We start from the raw sequence: 21072 nt of genomic DNA on the forward strand, positions 1-21072 counted from the left end.
ATGAACATAGACCTCAAGATCTCTCTGCTCCTCCACATTGCCAAGAGCCCTACCGTTAACCCTGTATTCTGCATTCATATTTGTCCTTCCAAAATGGACAACCTCACACCTTTCAGGGTTAAACTCCATCTGCCACTTCTCAGCCCAGCTCTGCATCCTATCTATGTCTCTTTGCAGCCGACAACAGCCCTCCTCACTATCCACAACTCCACCAATCTTCGTATCATCTGCAAATTTACTGACCCACCCTTCAACTCCCTCATCCAAGTCATTTATGAAAATCACAAACAGCAGAGGACCCAGAACTGATCCCTGCAGTACGCCACTGGTAACTGGGCTCCAAGCTGAATGTTTGCCATCCACCACCACTCTCTGACTTCTATCGGTTAGCCAGTTTGTTATCCAACTGGCCAAATGCCCCACTATCCCATGCCTCCTTACTTTCTGCATAAGCCTACCATGGGGAACCTTATCAAATGCCTTACTAAAATCCATGTACACTACATCCACTGCTTTATCTTCATCCATGTGGTTGGTCACCTCCTCAAAGAATTCAATAAGACTTGTGAGGCAAGACCTACCCCTCACAAATCCGTGCTGACTATCCCTAATCAAGCTGTGTCTTTCCAGGTGCTCAGAAACCCTATCCCTCAGTACCCTTTCCATTAATTTGCCTACCACCGAAGTAAGACTAACTGGACTGTAATTCCCAGGGTTATCCCTCGTTCCTTTTTTGAACAGGGGCACGACATTCGCCACTCTCCAATCCCCTGGTACCACCCCTGTTGACAGTGAGGACGAAAAGATCATTGCCAACGGCTCTGCAATTTCATCTCTTGCTTCCATAGAATCCTTGGATATATCCCTTCAGGCCCGGGGAACTTGTCTATCCTCAAGTTTTTCATAATGCCCAACACATCTTCCTTCCGAACAAGTATCTCCTCGAGCTTACCAGTCTGTTTCACACTGTCCTCTCCAACAATTTGGCCCCTCTCATTCGTAAATGCTGAAGAAAAGTACTCGTTCAAGACCTCTCCTATCTCTTCAGACTCAATACACAATCTCCCACTACTGTCATTTTCTCACATTTGTGTAAAAGGCTTTGGGGTTTTCCTTGATCCTACCTGCCATTGATTTTTCATGCCCTCGCTTAGCTCTCCTAATCCCTTTCTTCAGTTCCCTCCTGGCTATCTTGTATCCCTCCAGTTCCCTGTCTGAACCTTGTTTCCTCAGCCTTACATAAATATCCTTCTTCCTCTTAACAAGACATTCAACCTCTCTTGTCAACCATGGTTCCCTCACTCGACCATCTCTTCCCTGTCTGACAGGGACATACATATCAAGGACACGTAGTATCTGTTCCTTGAACAAGTTCCACATTTCAATTGTGTCCTTCCCTGACAGCCTATGTTCCCAGCTTATGCACTTCAGTTCTTGTCTGACAGCATCGTATTTACCCTTCCCCCAATTGTAAACCTTGCCCTGTTGCATGCACCAATCCCTCTCCATTACTAAAGTGAAAGTCACAGAATTGTGGTCACTATCTCCAAAATGCTCCCCCGCTAACAAATCTATCACTTGCCCTGTTTCATTACCAAGTACCAAATCCAATTGAAAGCATATTAAAATCACCCAGAATTATAGATGTTCCTTTGTGGCATGCATCTCTAATTAACTGTTTAAGGCCATTCCCAACATCACCACTGCAGCTTGGGGGTCTATATGCATGGCCACTGCCGTTTTTTGCCCCTTAGGGTTTCTCAGCTCATCCCATACGGACTCCACATTGCCGGAGCTAATATCCTTTCTCACTATTGCATTAATTTCCTCATTAACAAGCAATGCAATGTCACAGTCTTTTTCTTTTCAACTGTCCTTCCTAAATACTGAATACCCCTGATGTTCACTTCCCAACCCTGGTCACTCTGCAGCCATTTACAACCTTGTTGGAATAAGAAGACCCAAAGTGCACACAGTATTCGAGATGCGGTCTCACTACTGCCCGAGACGTATAATATCCTTACTTTTATGTTCAATTCCTCTTGTAATAAAGGATATCATTCCATTCTTTCTTGATGCTGCACCTACACACAAACTGTTTTGTGACTGTGATGAATGTAGGAACTTCAGATATATTATAGGTATTTGGTGCAGTCAGGATTAAAAGCCTGAGATAGAATGTGACTGCTGCAGTCATGTTTTAAAATACTTTTAAAGGTTTGAAAGGTTTGCAGCCAGGGGTGCAATTAAGGCATCGTAAAAAGCTTGGGCTATTGTAGTTTTATTTGGATTAAGGGGGGTCCTGTGGAGTTAATTAGATTTCAGCTTTGTAATAACAAAGAACAAAGAAATGTACAGCACAGGAACAGGCCCTTCGGCCCTCCAAGCCCGTGCCGACCATGCTGCCCGACTAAACTACAATCTTCTACACTTCCTGGGTCCGTATCCTTCTATTCCCATCCTATTCATATATTTGTCAAGATGCCCCTTAAATGTCCCTATCGTCCCTGCTTCCACTACCTCCTCCGGTAGCGAGTTCCAGGCACCCACTACCCTCTGCGTAAAAAACTTGCCTCGTACATCTACTCTAAACCTTGCCCCTCTCACCTTAAACCTATGCCCCCTAGTAATTGACCCCTCTACCCTGGGGAAAAGCCTCTGACTATCCACTCTGTCTATGCCCCTCATAATTTTGTATACCTCTATCAGGTCGCCCCTCAACCTCCTTCGTTCCAGTGAGAACAAACCGAGTTTATTCAACCGCTCCTCATAGCTAATGCCCTCCATACCAGGCAACATTCTGGTAAATCTCTTCTGCACCCTCTCTAAAGCCTCCACATCCTTCTGGTAGTGTGGCGACCAGAATTGAACACTATACTCCAAGTGTGGCCTAACCAAGGTTCTATACAGCTGCAACATGACTTGCCAATTCTTATACTCAATGCCCCGGCCAATGAAGGCAAGCATGCCGTATGCCTTCTTGACTACCTTCTCCACCTGTGTTGCCCCTTTCAATGACCTGTGGACCTGTACTCCTAGATCTCTTTGACTTTCAATACTCTTGAGGGTTCTACCATTCACTGTATATTCCCTACCTGCATTAGACCTTCCAAAATGCATTACCTCACATTTGTCCGGATTAAACTCCATCTGCCATCTCTCCGCCCAAGTCTCCAGACAATCTAAATCCTGCTGTATCCTCCGACAGTCCTCATCGCTATCCGCAATTCCACCAACCTTTGTGTCGTCTGCAAACTTACTAATCAGACCAGTTACATTTTCCTCCAAATCATTTATATATACTACAAAGAGCAAAGGTCCCAGCACTGATCCCTGTGGAACACCACTGGTCACAGCCCTCCAATTAGAAAAGCATCCCTCCATTGCTACTCTCTGCCTTCTATGGCCTAGCCAGTTCTGTATCCACCTTGCCAGCTCACCCCTGATCCCGTGTGACTTCACCTTTTGTAATAGTCTACCATGAGGGACCTTGTCAAAGGCCTGACTGAAGTCCATATAGACAACATCTACTGCCCTACCTGCATCAATCATCTTAGTGACCTCCTCGAAAAACTCTATCAAGTTAGTGAGACACGACATGATGTAATTACTGGGTGGAGCTAAGGTATCAGGCACTGTGCAGAAAAGTAGTTTTAATTGAATTTTAGATGGAGCTGTAAGCATTTTTCTCTCACTGCAGCTCAGTTAAATGTGATGTCTGCAGACACATTAGCAATGTGGCTGGAAAGGTGAACTTAAGCAAGCTGAGAAACCACTTCTGAAGAAATACAGTCTGAGTTTCTGCATGGTTCTAAGAGGATTTAGATTTTAGTCTTTAAAACAGTGTCAAAATATCTCTTTCTCAAAGTCGAGTACCCAGATCTCTCTGTAAAGCAGGTATTCCTGTGAGCAAATGGTATTGAACAGTGGATTGAGAACTTAGATGTTTTCAAGACGCCCCTTAAATGTCACTATCGTACCTGCTTCCACCACATCCTTCGACAGCAAGTTCAAGGCGCTCACTACCCTGTATCTAAAAAACATCCCTCACACATCTCCTCTAAACCGTGCCCCTCGCACCTTGAACCTATGCCCCCTAGTAATTGACTCTTCCACTCTGGGAAAAAGCTTCTGACTATCCACTCTGTCTTTCCCCACATAATTTTGTAGACTTCTATCAGGTCGCCCCTCAACCTCCGTCGTTCCAGTCAGGACAAACCAAGCTTCCAACCTCACCTCATAGCCAATATCCTCTGTGCAATGCAACATTCTGGTAGACCTCTTCCATTTCCCATCCAAAGCCTCCACATCCTTAATGTGCCTGAGTGAGTGACTTTATGTGAGATCATGGCTGAGTCTGAGTTTGCGAGTCAATCTGGCTGAGTGAGGAAGCCTGGTGAATAAATGGTTGAGAGTTAACCCTGAGAATGAGAGTGAGTGTGTAGACACACACAATGCCCTTCTCCCCGTCCATACACAGAAATCTGTTCACAACGCAGATCAGCGGATGAGCAACCCCCAGGCAGTAAGGTGACTCACACCTAATCCATATGTTTTTATGAATCCGGCCGATGCCATCATGGAATGTGTGCATCAGAGATAAGTGCAAGTTCAGCTTGAGTTAAACTCTTTCGTTAAACAGCTTTAGTCATAGGCTTGCACCTGTTTCCTCAAACAGTCCAACTATGTGTAGGTTAGGTCGATTGGCCACACTAAATTGTCCTTCAGGGTCCAAAGGTGAGAAGGTTAGGTGGGATCATGGGGTTACGGGGATAGGACATGGGAGTGGACCTAGTTATGGAGTTCTTTCAGAGGGTCAGTGCAGACTCGACGGGCAGAATAGCCTCTTCTGCACTTTAGGAATTTGATGGCCCCATTATATTATTTTCTAAACTCAAATCCTTAGATGATACCCATCAGTGCTCCTTCCCGAGTGATGATCACATGATGCAAGCTCTGTCTTTATCTCCGAATATGTAGCAAAGAATTGGCTAACTCTGCTGCTTGGCATTTCATAATGGTTAGTTTTATTGTTGACTGTTTTAACTGCTTTGTCACTGACTTCTAAAAAAATAATGTTGAATGTTCTGCAAATCGTTTACTTGCGGGAATTTGATCATCGTTACCTAAGGGAAGAAAATTGTAATGTTTTTCTCGCACGAATGTGTTGCGCTAGCCTGGACAAATCAACCTGTTTGTTCAGATAATGTATTTAATCGGAGTCTCCATGTGCACCAAATGTCACACTGGAGGGCTTCCTTCTATGTATAAAGAGCCAAACTTCACTCAGTCACCAACAGCATCACTAACACGCATCGGCGCCTATAGCGAGACGCACATAGAACGATACAGCGCAGTACAGGCCCTTCAGCCCACGATGTTGCACCGAAACAAAAGCCATCTAACCTACACTATGCCATTATCATCCATATGCTTATCCAATAAACTTTTAAATGCCCTCAATGTTGGCGAGTTCACTACTGTTGCAGGTAGGGCATTCCACGGCCTCACCACTCTGCGTAAAGAACCTACCTCTGACCTCTGTCCTATATCTATTACCCCTCAGTTTAAAGCTATGTCCCCTCCTGCCAGCCATTTCCATCCGCGGGAGAAGGCTCTCACTGTCCACCCTATCTAACCCCCTGATCATTTTGTATGCCTCTATTAAGTCTCCTCTTAACCTTCTTCTCTCCAACGAAAACAACCTCAAGTCCATCAGCCTTTCCTCATAAGATTTTCCCTCCATACCAGGCAACATCCTGGTAAATCTCCTCTGCACCCGCTCCAAAGCCTCCACGTCCTTCCTATAATGCGGTGACCAGAACTGTACGCAATACTCCAAATGCGGCCGTACCAGAGTTTTGTACAGCTGCAACATAACCTCCTGACTCCGGAACTCAATCCCTGTACCAATAAAGGCCAACACTCCATAGGCCTTCTTCACAACCCCATCAACCTGGGTGGCAACTTTCAGGGATCTATGTACATGGACACCTAGATCCCTCTGCTCATCCACACTTCCAAGAACTTTACCATTAGCCAAATATTCCGCATTCCTGTTATTCCTTCCAAAGTGAATCACCTCACACTTCTCTACATTAAACTCCATTTGCCACCTCTCAGCCCAGCTCTGCAGCTTATCTATGTCCCTCTGTAACCTGCTACATTCTTCCACACTGTCGACAACACCACCGACTTTAGTGTCATCTGTAAATCTATGATGGACGATAGTCTTCAATCCAAGTTCAGATTAATTTCTTTATTCTTTGACATTGCAAGAATTTACTATCCATTGCTTTCTGCTGCCGCTGTCCCTGGTGAGCATTCATACTCACATATTCATCAGATTCTCCATCTTCTTCTTCTTCCGCTATCTCTGTTTAATGAGTAGAATTGTCCACGTGCGAAACTCAGCTTTATGGTCCTGGCTTCTCTGGGTTATTGCATAACTGATGAGTCCGATTCCAGAGCCGCATCTTGGAGCGCAAACTTGGCGGTTTCCTCCAAGTAGGTTTCGGCTGAGCGAAGTTCTTCCATTGACGTCTATCTTGCATTTCTTGAGGTAAACCTTAAGGGTGTATCTTTCATTTATTTTCAGATTCTTGGGGCGCCTTTGTTGAGCCGGGCGAGGAGATTTGTTCTGGCAGTCGGGACTCTGGCATCCTAAGCACATGGCCTGTCCAGTGGAGTTGGATTTGGTGCTCATGGCCACGATGCTGGTGCATTTCGCTCCTTCAAGGAGACTGATGTTAGTACGCCTGTCCTCCATGTTTATGTGGAGAATTCCTCACGTGCAGCGTTGATAATTCCCTTTCGTGGCCTTCAGTTGGAGTCTTTATGCAGTCAATGCTTCTGAATTACATACATAGAACATACAGTGCAGAAGGAGGCCATTCGGCCCATCGAGTCTGCACCGACCCACTTAAGCCCTCGCTTCCACCCTATCCCCATAACCCAATAACCCCTCCTAACCTTTTTTGGACACTAAGGGCAATTGATCATGGCCAATCCATCTAACCTGCATGTCTTTAGACTGTGGGAAGAAACCGGAGCACCCAGTGGAAACCCATGCAGACATGGGGAGAACGTGCAGACAGTGACCCAGCGGGAATCGAACCTGGGACCCAGGCGCTGTGAAGCCATAGTGCTAGCCACGTGTGCTACCGTGCAGTTGTATAGATGAGTTGGGAGGAAGACCGCCTTCTCCTCTTGGTAGTTGGATGTCAGGGTCGTGAAATAGGAGGCGCTCCTTCATGTTGGATCTCCGCATCAATGTCAGCCTTAGAGCAGCGATGGCTCCTCACGTATGGAAAATGTTCCTCGTTTGATTATCCGTTTTTAATTCTAGATTTCCTCTTCCTATTTCCTCTCTCCTTGTAGCTGTTGCTCTCCTTGAGGTGTCACTGTATTCCCGTCATCATTTATTTATTTCATTTTTTGCAAGATATGGAGGGCTCTAGCTAGATCCCTAATTATTACCCATCAATCATTTCCCTGGAGAAGATGAGTGTCAGGCACCGTTGAGAACCTCTGCAATCTGTGGTGTGTCAGTAGATCTACAGTGCTTTTCGGGAGAGATTGCCAGGATTTTGATCCAGAAATCATGAAGAAACTTCGATATAGTTCCAAGTTGGGGCAGCACGGTGGCGCAGTGGGTAGCACTGCTGCCTCATGGTGCCAAGGTCCCAGGTTCGATCCTGGCTCTGGGTCACTGTCCGTGTGGAGTTTGCACATTCTCCCCGTGTTTGCGTGGGCTTCGGCCCCACAACCCAAAGATTTGCATGCCAAGTGGATTGGCACGCTTGTCACTCTGTGTCACTGGTTGCGGGAGCGGAAGCTGAAGGTAGAGGATGGGATGCCAGTAAAGCGGTCTGCTTTGTCCTGAATGATGCCTTATAGGGATCTCTTTCATTAGCATTTAGAGGCCTGCTCCAACATCCCTTCATGTGTCTCGTGCCAGAGTTTGTTTCACAATGCTTGCGTGAGACACGTGCTTTTAAGTGCAGTTTCATAAATATAGGCCGTAACGTTGGTGTTCATCCTGCATCAACCCCTTCAATAACTTGAATGACAAAGCAGAAATCAGAACGAGCAATTTAGTCTGATTCTGGTCCATAACCAAAGATCAAGAGCAAGAACCTTGGCTGATTTGCACACAATAAATCAGGAACATGAAGGGAATAATCAAAATGGGAAAATGGGCCCACTCCCTCACACTGATCCAGAGATACCAAACAATAATCACAAAGATGAACGTTTTTACCATTATTGACACAGAGGCATTGGATAATGGTAAGAGATATAATTCTCGTCTGATTCTGCAACACTCGCCCACGGTCACTGAGCACACCTCTATTTCCCACAACTCAAACGTAGTTCTTGTGTCCTTTATTCTGTGATGCAATCCCCAGCCCCCGTATTTTCTGCAATAGCCTACCGTGGGGAATATTGCCTGGTATGGAGGGAAGATCTTATGAGGAAAGGCTGAGGGTCTTGAGGCTGTTTTCGTTAGAAAGAAGGTTAAGAGGTGACTTAATTGAGGCATACAAGATGATCAGAGGATTGGATAGGGTGGACAGTGAGAGCCTTTTTCCTCGGATGGTGATGTCTAGCACAAGGGGACATAGGTTTAAATTGAGGGGAGATAGATATAGGACAGATGTCAGAGGTAGGTTCTTTACTCAGAGAGTGGTAAGGGCGTGGAATGCCCTGCCCGCAACAGTAGTGGACTCGCCAACACTAAGGGCATTCAAATGGTCATTGGATAGACATATGGACATTAAGGGAATAGTGTAGATGGGCTTTAGAGTGATTTCATAGGTCGGCGCAACATTGAGGGCCGAAGGGCCTGTACTGCGCTGTAATGTTCTATGGTCTCTGTTCCACAGATTCAATTTGGCTAGCAATCCATTTGTAGTTTTGAGACTTCTGAATGGAATCACCATTATTCCTAAATATCTGTTCCCGCGTCCTGTTTCCTCTGTTATTCCCACTGACTCGACATGCAGTGAAACCTCAGAGTCTCCTCACTCATTCCAACCTCACTGAGAAAACGGGGAAAAAGTGTTGAACTGTGATCATATCTCTCATTATCTTTGAAGTGTGACCCTGAAGAGCATGTCGGAGCTTGGAGTCACATTATTTGTGAAGTGGGAAGAACCCCACTAATGTTAGTTTCGAGCGTATACCTGAACCCAGAAGAGTAACTTAAGAAGCGGGGCTCTGAGTGGTTATTTTTCAATTTGGTGTACTGAGGGTAAAAATCTAACTTTTTTGTACTCATTTAAATAAAGGAATGTTAATTAACTTGTACACACACAAGAAAGGTGACAATGCAAAATAAAGGTCCCTTTAACTGAAAAAACGACTACACACGCATTCAGTGCAACGAGGGAGTTTACGAACTGTGTTGAGGTAAGGGAAGAGGCCATTCAGCTTGTTCAGCCCATTGCATCACTGAATTAGACAATGAGTGATCGGTGCCTTAGCACATCCAGCTACCTTGATTCCTGGTCCTATTATATTGCTGCATGGAAAATATATATCAATGACAGAGTTAACATGACTGACACAACATTTAGTGTTTAGGAGGGAAGACTCGATCCCACCGGTATCTTTGCATGAAAACACTTTTAAAATCTCTCCTGCATAACTTTCCTCGGTTTTAGCCATGGTAGCACAGTGGGTAGCACTGTTGCTTCACAGCTCCAGGGTCCCAGATTCGATTCCCGGCTTGGGTCACTATCTGTGTGGAGTCAGCACGTCCTCCCCGTGTCTGAGTGGGTTTCCTCCGTTTAAATTCTCCCTCTGTATACCCAAACAGGTGCCGGAATGTGGCGACTAGGGGCTTTTGACAGTAACTTCATGCAGTGTTAATGTAAGTCTACTTGTGACAATAAAGATTATTATTATTATATCAGAACGTTATGTCCTAGGCAACATCAGCCCTGATGTTTTTGAATGCTAATATCAGTTCAACGGGGACCTACTCTGACTTTGATTTCCTATTTCTTCCATCTCACCACATAACTGAGGTTCCCAATCCTAGTCTAATCAGTGTGATTGTCTGCTACACTCTTTCAACTGACTTAACCGTCATCTCACAACAGCTACTCAGAAATGATCAGACTCCAGCTGCTGAATCTGAATCAGTGTTTCAGACTGGTTTTGAATTATTCTTGCTGTTGATCAGCTGAATCCAGGATTTCACATTGAGAGAGAAGGAAATGATCAAATGACAGAACTGAACCGCTGCTTCTATATTTGTCTCCACAGATGCTGTTTAATTGATGTGTATTTCCACAATTTCCTGTTTTTTATTTTTTCTGATTTTCATCACAGTAATTTACTTTGGAATTCATGAACTTTCTGAGTTGTGTACGGGGGACTCGATTTCCAAGAGATTTTAAAAATTATTTTACGGGATGTGGGCGTCACTTATTCCACTGTTTTTCAAACCTTTTTCTGGGGACTCATTTTTATCAACCGGCCGACCTTCGGGACCCACGCCAGCCAACTTTCGCAACCCACACCGGCCGACCTTTGTGACCCAAGCTGGCTGCCATTCACGACCCAAGCCGGCCGACATTCGAGACCCACCATTTTCTCTTCCCTTGAATGCGAGAGGTGAGCCTGCTTGGTCCTCATGATCTTACTCCAATCAGGTTCACTGCAGGAAAGTGTGGATTTTGTACCTCAGTTCGTAAACTCTGAATAGCTCCCCTCTTGACTGATCATTACAGAATCTCTTCAAGCGGCTGAAGTCCACCGGCATTGGGATTGACTGGTCACTGTTTCGATACAATGCTTCAATGTAGTCTAAAAAGGTCAGCAAAAAAACTGACAACCACCCTACAGTACAGAGGGGGACAATGTGATGACTTCCCATGGCTTACATTATTTCCCTTGCCAAATGTTCAGTTCTGTCCACGATTAAACCTTGAGGAATATATACTCTCTCCAGATCATTACAATGATGTTTAGGGATGCAAAACAGATTGAGGTCATAGCCTTGTTCATCATTGGCGATCACCACGCAGTCAACTGTCACTATGCCGCGAATGCACTTTGACCCGGGTTTAGGTCCCAACACTCCCGGGCCGCATGCGCACTGATGATCGGGCATGCATGCGCTGTGCACCCGCATTTTTTAAATTGGTCGCGGCCACCATTTTTAGAGCCGCCCGCAGCCGTCATTGTTAAAAGCCGGCTGCTGCAGCTGTTGCTCGGGAATTCCCGCGATCGGGAGCGCCGCAATGGCTGGTTCCATGACCCACCCGCGGGTCACGACCCCCACTTTGTAAATGCCTGTTCTACAGAATTGAGAGAACAACTGAGTTTGTAGAAAACAATAATTTCATAGATGGATCAGATGTAAATACACGTGAAGTCTAACTGCATATTTGTAATACACATATATGTGATAAACCTGTTATGATTGAAATCTATATTCATCAAATAAATATTGGAGGGCACCTCAGAGAACAAGAGTGAACATATTTCTTTCTTGCCCAAGAACCCATTGACAACCCGGAACTGTGAGACAATGAATGCTGATGGAGAGAAAACAGTGAAACCTCCGTCCCTGAATGGTCTCCAACCTTTGAGTTAACATCCGAATGCACTGACCAATTGTCCGAACGCACTGACCAATTGTGCCACAGAGACACATGAAAAAGCAGCTCAGGAGATATCTTAAACCAGGATGTCAGCGAGTTAAAGCTTTAGATTGCCACTACCAGAATGACAATTCATAGGATCCCTATATTGCAGAAGGATGCCCTTTGGCCCATCGTGTTTTCGCCGATCCACTCCGCCCAATATCCGTAACCCCATAACCAAACCTGCACATCCCTGGACACTAAGGTGCAATTTAGCGTGGCCAATCCACCTAACCTTCGCATCTTTGGACTGTGGAAGGAAACTGGAGCACCTGGGGGAAGCCCACGCAGACATGGGGAGAACGCACAAAGTCCAGTCACCGCAGGCCGCAAATGAAACCGAGTCCCTGGCACTGTGAGGCAGAAGTGCTAACCACTGTGCCACCCTTTTGTTCCCTATCAGTTTTACTCTTCCAAAATAAAAGGCTGGACATTCATTGTGGATACATGGGATCACTCTGACCCCACCAACTGTAGACACACCCATTTCACTGGGAACCAGCTCTCCTACAACCGGTGCCATCTCCCGTCGAGGCTTTTGGTGTTTTTTCTGTTACCAAATATTTTGATTGTCTCAAAGCCGATATTAGATTTGAATTCCTGATGTGCAATAATGAGAAACCTTACAATGTCTCAGATCAGTTAATTTCACTGCTAACATCAGAGTCAATGTTCCAGCGTCTTAAAGAAGGGAAAGGTGCCGTGACTGTCTCTGCTCATTTGGAAAGTTCACCCTTCATTCTCCTCGGATTCCGGTTCCCAAAGAGTTTCTAAAGATTCACAATGCTGGAGACTGGGTTTTCTAGTTTGGTTCCTTCTCCAATTTCCCCATCTGCAAACTGACAATATTTTTCAAAATTTCCTCTCAATCCTCCACTTTGTATCATGTACAGGGATGAGGAAATAGTTTTATAGAGACCGGATTTTTCTCTTTAGAGCAAAGAAAGTTAAATGGAGATTTGATAGGGCAGCACGGTGGCGCAGTGGTAGCACTGTAGTCTCACGGCGCCGAGGTCCCAGGTTCGATCCCGGCTCTGGGTCACTGTCCATGTGCAGTTTGCACATTCTCCCCGTGTTTGTGTGGGTTTCGTCCCCACAACCCAAAGATGTGCTAGGTGGATTGAACACGTTAAATTGCCCCTTAATTGGAAAAATGAATTGGGTACTGTAAAATTTTTTTTTTTAATGATTTGATGGAGCAGTTCAATATTATGGGTTGGGGGCTCTGAGAATGGGTGGTTTGATAGAGCAGATAGGGAGAAACTGTTTCCACTGATGAGGGTGAGTAAGCAGAGGATCGGGATTGAAGATAATTAAAGAAAGACAGATTAGCATTTATATAACGCCATTCCCAACCAGTGGAAGTCTCAATTAAATCAGTGTTATAATGGCCGACATCTGCTCCTACGTTTTAGTATCATCGAGGTCAACAGCACAGAAAAGACCCTTCGGCCAATCACAACTGTGCCAGTCAAAACAACCACCTTAAGTATTCCAGTCCCATTTTCCAGCAGTTGGTCCACAGCCTTGTATCGCAAGTGCGTATCTAAATATTTCTTAAATGTTACGAGGGTCTCTTCCTCCACCATCCTTTCAGGCAGTGAGTTCCAAACTCCCACCACCCTCTGGGTGAAAGGTTTTCTTCACATCCCCTCTAAACCTCCTGCCCCTTTCCTGAAATCTATGCCCCCTGATCATTGATCCCTCCACCAAGGGGAAAGGTTTCTTCCTATCTACGCCCCTCATAATGCCCCTCATCTCAATCATGTCCCCCTCAGTCTCCTCTGCTCCAAGGAGAACCACCCGTCTTTCTAATATCTCTCCATTGCTAAAAGTCTCCAGCTCAGGCAACATCCTGGTAAATCTGCTCTGCATCCTTTCCAGTGCAATCACAAGCCTCCTGTAATGTGAATTCCAGAACTGCACATAATACTCTAGCTGTGGCCTAACCAACATTTTATACAGCTCGAGCATAACCTCCGTTTTTAAACTCTATGCCTCAGCTAATAAAGACAGAATACAATATGCGCTCTCAACCATTGTATCCACCTGCCTTGCTACCTTAAGAGACCAGTGTTCATGCACACTAAGGTCCCTCTGATCCTCGGTGCTTCCCAGAGGCCTGCTGTTTATCAATTATTCCCTTGTCTTGTTTGTCCTGCCTAGGTGCATCACCCTTCACTTATTTGGATTGAATTCCATTTGTCACTCATCAGCCTATCTATAGCCTCCTGTAATCTAGTTTGTGAAATTGAGCTGAATGAATCTGGTAATTTGTGGGGTCAGCACCAGAAAAAAGTGACCATGAAAACTGCTGGATTATTATAAAAACCCAAATATTTTAACAATGTCCAAAGAGGTGCAATTTAGGTCCATTCGCCATGCTAAATTGTCCATCAATGTCCAAAGATTTACAGGTTAGATGGGGTTATGGGGAAACAATGGGGGAGTGGGTCAAAGTAACGTTCTCTTTCAGAGGCTTGGTGCGGACTCGATGGGCCAAATGGCTTCCTTGTGCACTGTGGGGATTCTATGGTTCGATGTCCTTCAGGTAAGGGTACTTGCCACCCTGTCTGGACCTACACAAAACTTTAACCTCTCTCGGACGAAAATGAGTGTTTGGGGAGTGGCAGCGCTTGAAAGGATCTACAACTCAATCAGAACTTTGATAGAATCTCTGAGACCCTCAACTCCACCCGCTAGAAAGACCAGGATATGTGAACGGCATCAGGTCCAAGTTCCCCTCCAAGTCACAAATGTCCTGGTATCAATGAGCTGAATGACTTGGTGCGCTGTGGGGCCAGCATGAGGAAAGAAATGACCATGCAAACTACCAAATTGTTCAAACAGTCACAAAACCAGAGAATTCTAGAAACACTCAACAGTCCGGCCACGTCGGTAGAGAGAGAAATCAGAGTTAACATTTCGTGTTGTGTTCAGTTTTGGTCTCCTTACGGACGGACTGGCATTGGAGGGTGTGCAGAGGAGATTCACTAGGTTAATCCCAGAGCTGAAGGGGTTGGATTACGAGGGGAGGGGTTTTGATTTGGATATATTTATATCATTGTTCTACCTCACCAAGGTAGAACAATGATATACATACATCCCTGAAAAGGTTGAAGAGCATTGCACATAATAGATATGGCGGCCAGGCATGCATCATCGGCACCATGTCCACTGGAAACATGGTGGCCATGAACTCAGGTCTGGAACTGGGGGGAAAAAAAAAAACTGTGGACAAAATCTGTATCAACACGGGAGCAGGGAGTTCTTTTTCGGGTTTTCGGTTTACACATGTTTACGAAGCCTCTCCGCCCACCTGTTCCATCGCTCCCTCTGTTCTTTAATCCTAGCCAGGTCCCACCCCTCATTCACTCAGATCGGTTTGAAGGCCATCCTTTCCTGCTCGGTCCTACAGCCCTGCCCCCTCTCTTCCTATTGGTCCGATGCTACCATTAATCAGCAGCATTGTGACGGTTTCAAATGGTGAGAGTAACCACAGACTCAGCCTGACTTGCTGGTTATTGGCAGCATTTCCAGTTTGGGAGTTCGAGCTCGGGACATCAATTCCAGATCATCCTCGGCCAGTTTGGATTGTTTTCCAGAGGCTGGGCTAATGCAAGGTTCTGCTGCTCTTCTGGCCGTCTGCTGCCAATTCCAGTGGGTGCTTGCTACCTTATCTGCCTGACTGTGTGGAGATGGAAGAAACGAGGGAAGGAAGAAACGATGGGACCAATAAGTCGGGGACACCGATCCACTGACCCACAAGCTAGATGATTCGCAGTGAGTCCCATTTCAAAGCAGAACATGTTGGAAACACTCAGCAGGTGTAAATTGTTCGCTACTGCCTCCAATGTTCTCGTGACTCAGACTTTGGACTGAGAGGTATCAGGTGAGCTGCTGCCAGTGCTGGTAGATTGCTGTCTTGTGATACCTTCTGGACTACTAGTGCCTTTCTGCACTGGTGCCTCTGACCTGCCCCAGTATATTGTTGCCGTTTTGTTTTGTTATTTGTTTGTATTATTGGAGGTCATGTGTCTCTGCTCATGTTGTTTATTATTGAGGCTGTGGGTTTTGCCTCTGATGGTCTGGAGTTTGTGCCTGTGTTGGTGCGAGGCTTCAGGTGTTCTCTTCATGCTCCACATCAGTGAGACCTTGTCCGGTGGACTGTTCTGCTCTTTTTCACACAAGCACGCTCTTAGGCACGCACGTGCAGGCATTCACCCACTTTTCTTTTCATACATGCATGCTCTTGTCAACTTGTATGCACTACTTTTCACACGCATCTTGGGCACCTTTCCGCTGATGTGGGTTTCCTGTTTCGGCCGGGCAGGGGAAGAGTGCGCTGACATGCTTGCTGGTGGTTTGCTTTTCTTGTTTGTTCTGTAATTTGCTATGTCCGATGTGCGAGTTTAGGTGGATTGCTTATGCAAAATTGTGCGTTTCCAAAAAAAGGTTAGGTGGGGTTACTGGGTTTTAGGGATGGGGTGTGGACGTGGGCTTACGTAGGGTGCTCTTTCCCAGGTTCTGCGCAGACTTGATGGGCCAAATGGCCTCCTTCTGCACTGTAAATTCTATGAAAATCAATTGACGGAACTGTTATTGATCTAAAATATACTCGGCCTGACTTGCTGATTATTGGCAGCATTTTCTGTTTGGGAATTAGAGCTAGAGATGGATGGTGTGGGGGAATTCACACTCATTTCCCGAATGCACTGATGATCACCTTTACTTTACATGAGAACGTCCCCGCTTCAATCCCACCTGGAAATTTGGGCCCGGATTCTTCGCCGGCAGGATTCTCTGTTGCGCCGACAGCGCACCTACACCCATGGATTTCCCAACGGCATGGGGTGGCCACAATGGGAAATTCCATTGACAGGTTATGGGAACGGTGAATCCCGCTGCCGGCGATGGCATACCTATCGCCCATAAACGTGGTTGGGAGACCAGAGAAAGCCCTTGGCATTTCAACTTGTTACTGAGGAGGAATTAACAGTGAGTTTAGTTTCACGTTGAACAGGGAGACAGTTATTGTCTCATTCTTTGAAAACTACTTCTTCACCTTTAGACAGGGTATGATAAGTCAGAGAAAACTGATCCACTGTGACCCCAAAACAAGATATTTCAGATGCTGCAAATCCCACCTCAAAACAGAAAATGCTGGAAACATCGAGCAGGTCAACAGCTTCGCTCGAGAGGAAAACAAAGAGAATGTTTCAGGTCGATAACCTTTTATCCAAACTGGAAGAATTTAGAAAAGTAAGTTTACAAACAAATATAGACTCCAGGAAAAGAGAGGGGGGAGTAGGTAAGAACAAACAGTTTTGTGATAGGATAGAAGTGATTCAATGAGAAAGGGAACGATGGTGCAAGGCAACATTGGGTGCTAATGAGACAGTTAACCATATAATTTGCAGTGCAAACGGAGGCCATTCGGCCCATCGAGTCTGCACCGGCCCTTACAAAGAGTATCCTACTGAAGCCCACGTATCTACCCTATCCCCGTAACCCCCACTTAACATTTTTTGGACACCAAGGGCAATTTAGCATGGCCAATCCACCTAACCCGCACATCTTTGGACTGCGGGGGGAAACCGGAGCACCCAGAGGAAACCCACAGACACGGGGAGAACGTGCAGACTCCGCACAACAGTGACCGAGCCGGGAATAGAACCTGGGACCCTGGAGCTGTGAATCGACTGTGCTAACCACTATGCTTCCGTGCTGCCCACTAATAAACCAACGGAACAAGTAAAGAAACAAAAGACAAGTCCAGAGGTTGGGTGCATGGTAATAACAGAAGCATTATCAGCACCTATTCTCTGAAAAAATGGGAGTGGATCTGGAATTGTTGAAATGAATGTTGAGTGTGGAAGGTTGGAAAGTGACAAATCAAAAATTAGGCTTTGTTCCTCAGGTTTCCATTGAACTTCATTGGAACAAAGCAGAAGGCTCAGCACCACGGGATCAGACCATGACTGCGGTGGAAAATTAAAATAGTAAATTATTGCAATGAATACTATTCTTACAGTGGGAATGGTGATATTCCAGAAAACAGTTATCCAATCTGAATTGGGCTTCCACAGTATTGAGTACATCACGTTGTGAGGAATAAGTACACAATATTAAATTCAGCATTTTCTGTTTCTATCTCAGATCTGCAGTATTTTGATTTCATTAAAAAAATGTTTTTTAATTTTAAAGTACCCAATTCATTTTTCCAATTAAGGAGCAATTTAGCTTAGCCAATCCACCTAACCTACACATCTTTGGGTTGTGGGGGCGAAACCCACGCAGACACGGGGAGAATGTGCAAATTCCACACGGACAGTGACCCAGGGCCGGAATCGAACCGGGGACCTCGGCGCCGTGAGACAGCAGTGCTAACCACTGTACCACTGTGCTGCCCCTTTAAATAATTTTTTTAATGGATGTGTCTTGGCTGGCTAGCCAGACAGTATTTGTTGCTCATCCCACATTGCCCTTGAGAGGGTGGTGGTGAGCTGCTTTCTTGAATTGCTGCAGTCCATGTGGTGTAGGTACACCTACTATGCTACTGGGAGTGCCAGGATTTTGACCCAGCGGCAGTGAACCAATGGCAATATATTTCCAAGTCAGGATGGTGAGTGACCTGGGAGGGGAACCTCCAGGTGGCAGTGTTCCCATATATCTGCTGCCCTTGTCCTGCTTAAGGAGCCTTGATGATTTCCAGCCGTGCATCTTGTAAATGATGGAAGGTGCTGCTTAAGGAACCTGGATGAGTTCCGGTGCTGCTTAAGGAACCTTGATGAGTTCCTGCCGTGCATCTTGTAGATGAGAGTATTCCATCACACTCTTGACTTGTGTCTGGTCAGTGGTGGATAGGTTTTGGGGAGTCAGGAGGTGACTTACTCGCCACAGGGCTCCTAATTTCTGACCTCCTGTAGCCACAGTATTTATATGGCTAGTCCAGTTTGTGTTCAATGGTAACCCCCAGGATGTTAATAGGGGGGGGGGGGGGGGGGGGTCAGTTATGATAATCCCATTGAATGGCAAGGAGCGATTGTTTGATTCTCTTATTGGATGAAGATGGTTGTTGCTTGGCACTTGTGTGGCGCGAATTTTACTTGCCATTTGTCAGCCCAAGTCTGGATATTGTCCAGGTCTTGCTGCATTTGCACATGGACTGCTTCAGTATCTGAGGAGTCACGAATGGTGCTGAAAATTGTGCAAGTGAACATCCCATATTTGTTTATGGTTATGTCATAAATTATGGATTAAGAGGAATAATAGATGTCCATACCAAGGGATATCTGTCAATGCTGCATAAAGAAGATAAGCTCCAGGAGTTCCTCACACTTGTTGTTGGGACTTGATGATGGAGGAGACAGGGAGAGGAAGAGCCCTTCAAATCAATTAACCTGTTTTTGGTGTTTTTTCTCGCAAGTCTCAACACACTGTTTATACCACCAAGCTATTTTATGTGACTTTATTGTATTATCACATACAAGTGGCATGTGTTTATTAACATCAGCAGAAATAATGAAAATGGTTTAGTCCTGGATGTGATGGCTGAAAAATCCAATCACTGTCATTTACTTGTGAACCTGCTGGTGTCTCAGCAGGTGGGATGACTGAGTGAATCCCTTCTCACATTGGGAGCAGATGAATGGCCGCTCCCCAGTGTGGGTGCGCTGGTGTGCAGTGAGTTGAGATGATCGCCCAAAGCCAGCCCCACAGTGAGAGCACAGGAATGGTCTCTCGTCTGTATGGACATGTTGATGGGATTTCAGTTCACTGGAACGTTTATAGCTTTTCTCGCAGTCTGGACATTTAAAAGGTCTCTCATCAGTGTGTACCCGCTGGTGTGACAGCAGGTTAGCTGACTGAGTGAATCCCTGCCCACAATTGGAGCAGATGAATGGTCTCACCCCAGTGTGAACTCGCTGGTGAACAGTGAGGTCAGATGATGTCTTGAACCCAGTCCCGCAGTGTGAGCATCTGAACGGTCTCTCGTCAGTGTGAACTCGTTGATGGGACATCAGTTCCCCCGAACTTTTATAACACTTCCCACAGTCTGGGCATTTAAAAGGTCTCTTGTCACTGTGAACTCGCTGGTGTGTCAGCAGGTTGGATGACTGACTAAATCCCTTCCCACACTGGGAGCAGGTGAACGGTCTCTCCCCTGTGTGAACTCGCTGGTGTGCAGTGAGTTGAGATGACCATCTGAACCCAGTCCCACACTGCGAGCACCTGAACGGTCTCTCGTCAGTGTGAACACGTTGATGGGACATCAGATCCCCGGAACCTTTATAGCACTTCCCACAGTCTGGGCATTTAAAATGTTTCTCCTCGGTGTGAACTCGCTGGTGTCTCAGTAGATGGGATGAATGAGTGAATCCCGTCCCACATACTGAACAGCTGAACGGTCTCTCCCCAGTGTGACTGCGTCGATGAGATTCCAGCCGGGAAGGGTAGCTGAATCCCTTCCCACAATCCTCACATTTCCATGGTTTCTCTCCAGTGTGACTGCGTTTATGTTTCAGGTCAAATGGTTGGCCGAATCCTTGTCCATATACAGAACACGTGTACGGTTTCTCCTTCTTGTGAACGGTGCTTCTTCCTTCCATGTTCAAAATCGTATGATGTACAGATTACAATACATTTAGGCGAGTCTGCCAGACCCAGATATGATGTTTGGTTTCAATTTTCCAACTGCAAATCCTTCCTTTCTAATCCCCTGTGAAACAGAAAAAGGAAGTGAGAGAGAACCTTCAAAAACACAAAGTTAGGTTGTGAAATTGAGCTGAATGAATGTGGTAATTTTTGGGAATGGGAATCGGATAAGTGACCATGAAAACTGCTGGATTGTCAAAAAAACTCGGAAACGTGTCGGGGCTGTGGCCTCTGTCACAGGAGAGATAAAACAAGAGAGATAAAGAGATAGCCAGAGATATACCACAGTAAGAAATCATAGAGACAGGGGTGAGGGAAAAAGATTTCCTACGTTGACAATGCAATCAAATCTTTGACAGAATCTTTGACGTCCCAACCTCCACCAGAGTAGTAGGTGTAAGTGGACACCATCACCTCCAAGCACCCCTCCGAGTCACATGCTGTCTTGGCTTGTCTGAGTTCAAGAAGAAGCAGATGTTTCCTCTATTTAGATATTGGGAAGATTGAAGCCATTGTCTTCGGTCCATGCTACAAACTCCACTTCCTCGACTGACTCCATCCCTCTCCCTGACAACTGTCTGAGACGGAAATACACTGTTCACAACTTTAACCCCAAGGTGAGCGTCCAACCACATATCCGCTTCATCAACAAGACCGCCTGACGTCCGTTGATGTCATGTGAAAGCAAGACGCATGAAAGCTGGCTGCCGGCAGGATCTTTGTTTTTGCTCCCTTTTATCTGTTTTTTTTCAGG

The 21072-nt window shown here is 45.7% G+C and overlaps 1 protein-coding gene across 7 annotated transcripts in view; it reads right to left on the reverse strand.

Moving 5' to 3' along the window:
• The window catches only part of LOC140420824 (uncharacterized), a 136215-nt gene that overhangs the window by 97559 nt on the left and 17584 nt on the right, over positions 1 to 21072 (reverse strand). For 6 of the 7 annotated variants that reach the window (XM_072504887.1, XM_072504888.1, XM_072504890.1 and 3 more), the window contains one exon: positions 19118 to 20382. The exons of the other annotated variant lie outside the window; for it this stretch is intronic. In XM_072504887.1, coding sequence (XP_072360988.1) covers positions 19238 to 20272 — 1035 coding nt within the window. In that variant the 5' untranslated portion in view covers positions 20273 to 20382 and the 3' untranslated portion in view covers positions 19118 to 19237. Of the gene's footprint in view, positions 1 to 19117; positions 20383 to 21072 lie in introns of those variants that run through there. 7 annotated transcript variants of the gene reach the window in all.

The sequence above is a fragment of the Scyliorhinus torazame genome, chromosome 5 (assembly GCF_047496885.1).
Source record: "Scyliorhinus torazame isolate Kashiwa2021f chromosome 5, sScyTor2.1, whole genome shotgun sequence".
Taxonomy (NCBI): domain Eukaryota; kingdom Metazoa; phylum Chordata; class Chondrichthyes; order Carcharhiniformes; family Scyliorhinidae; genus Scyliorhinus; species Scyliorhinus torazame.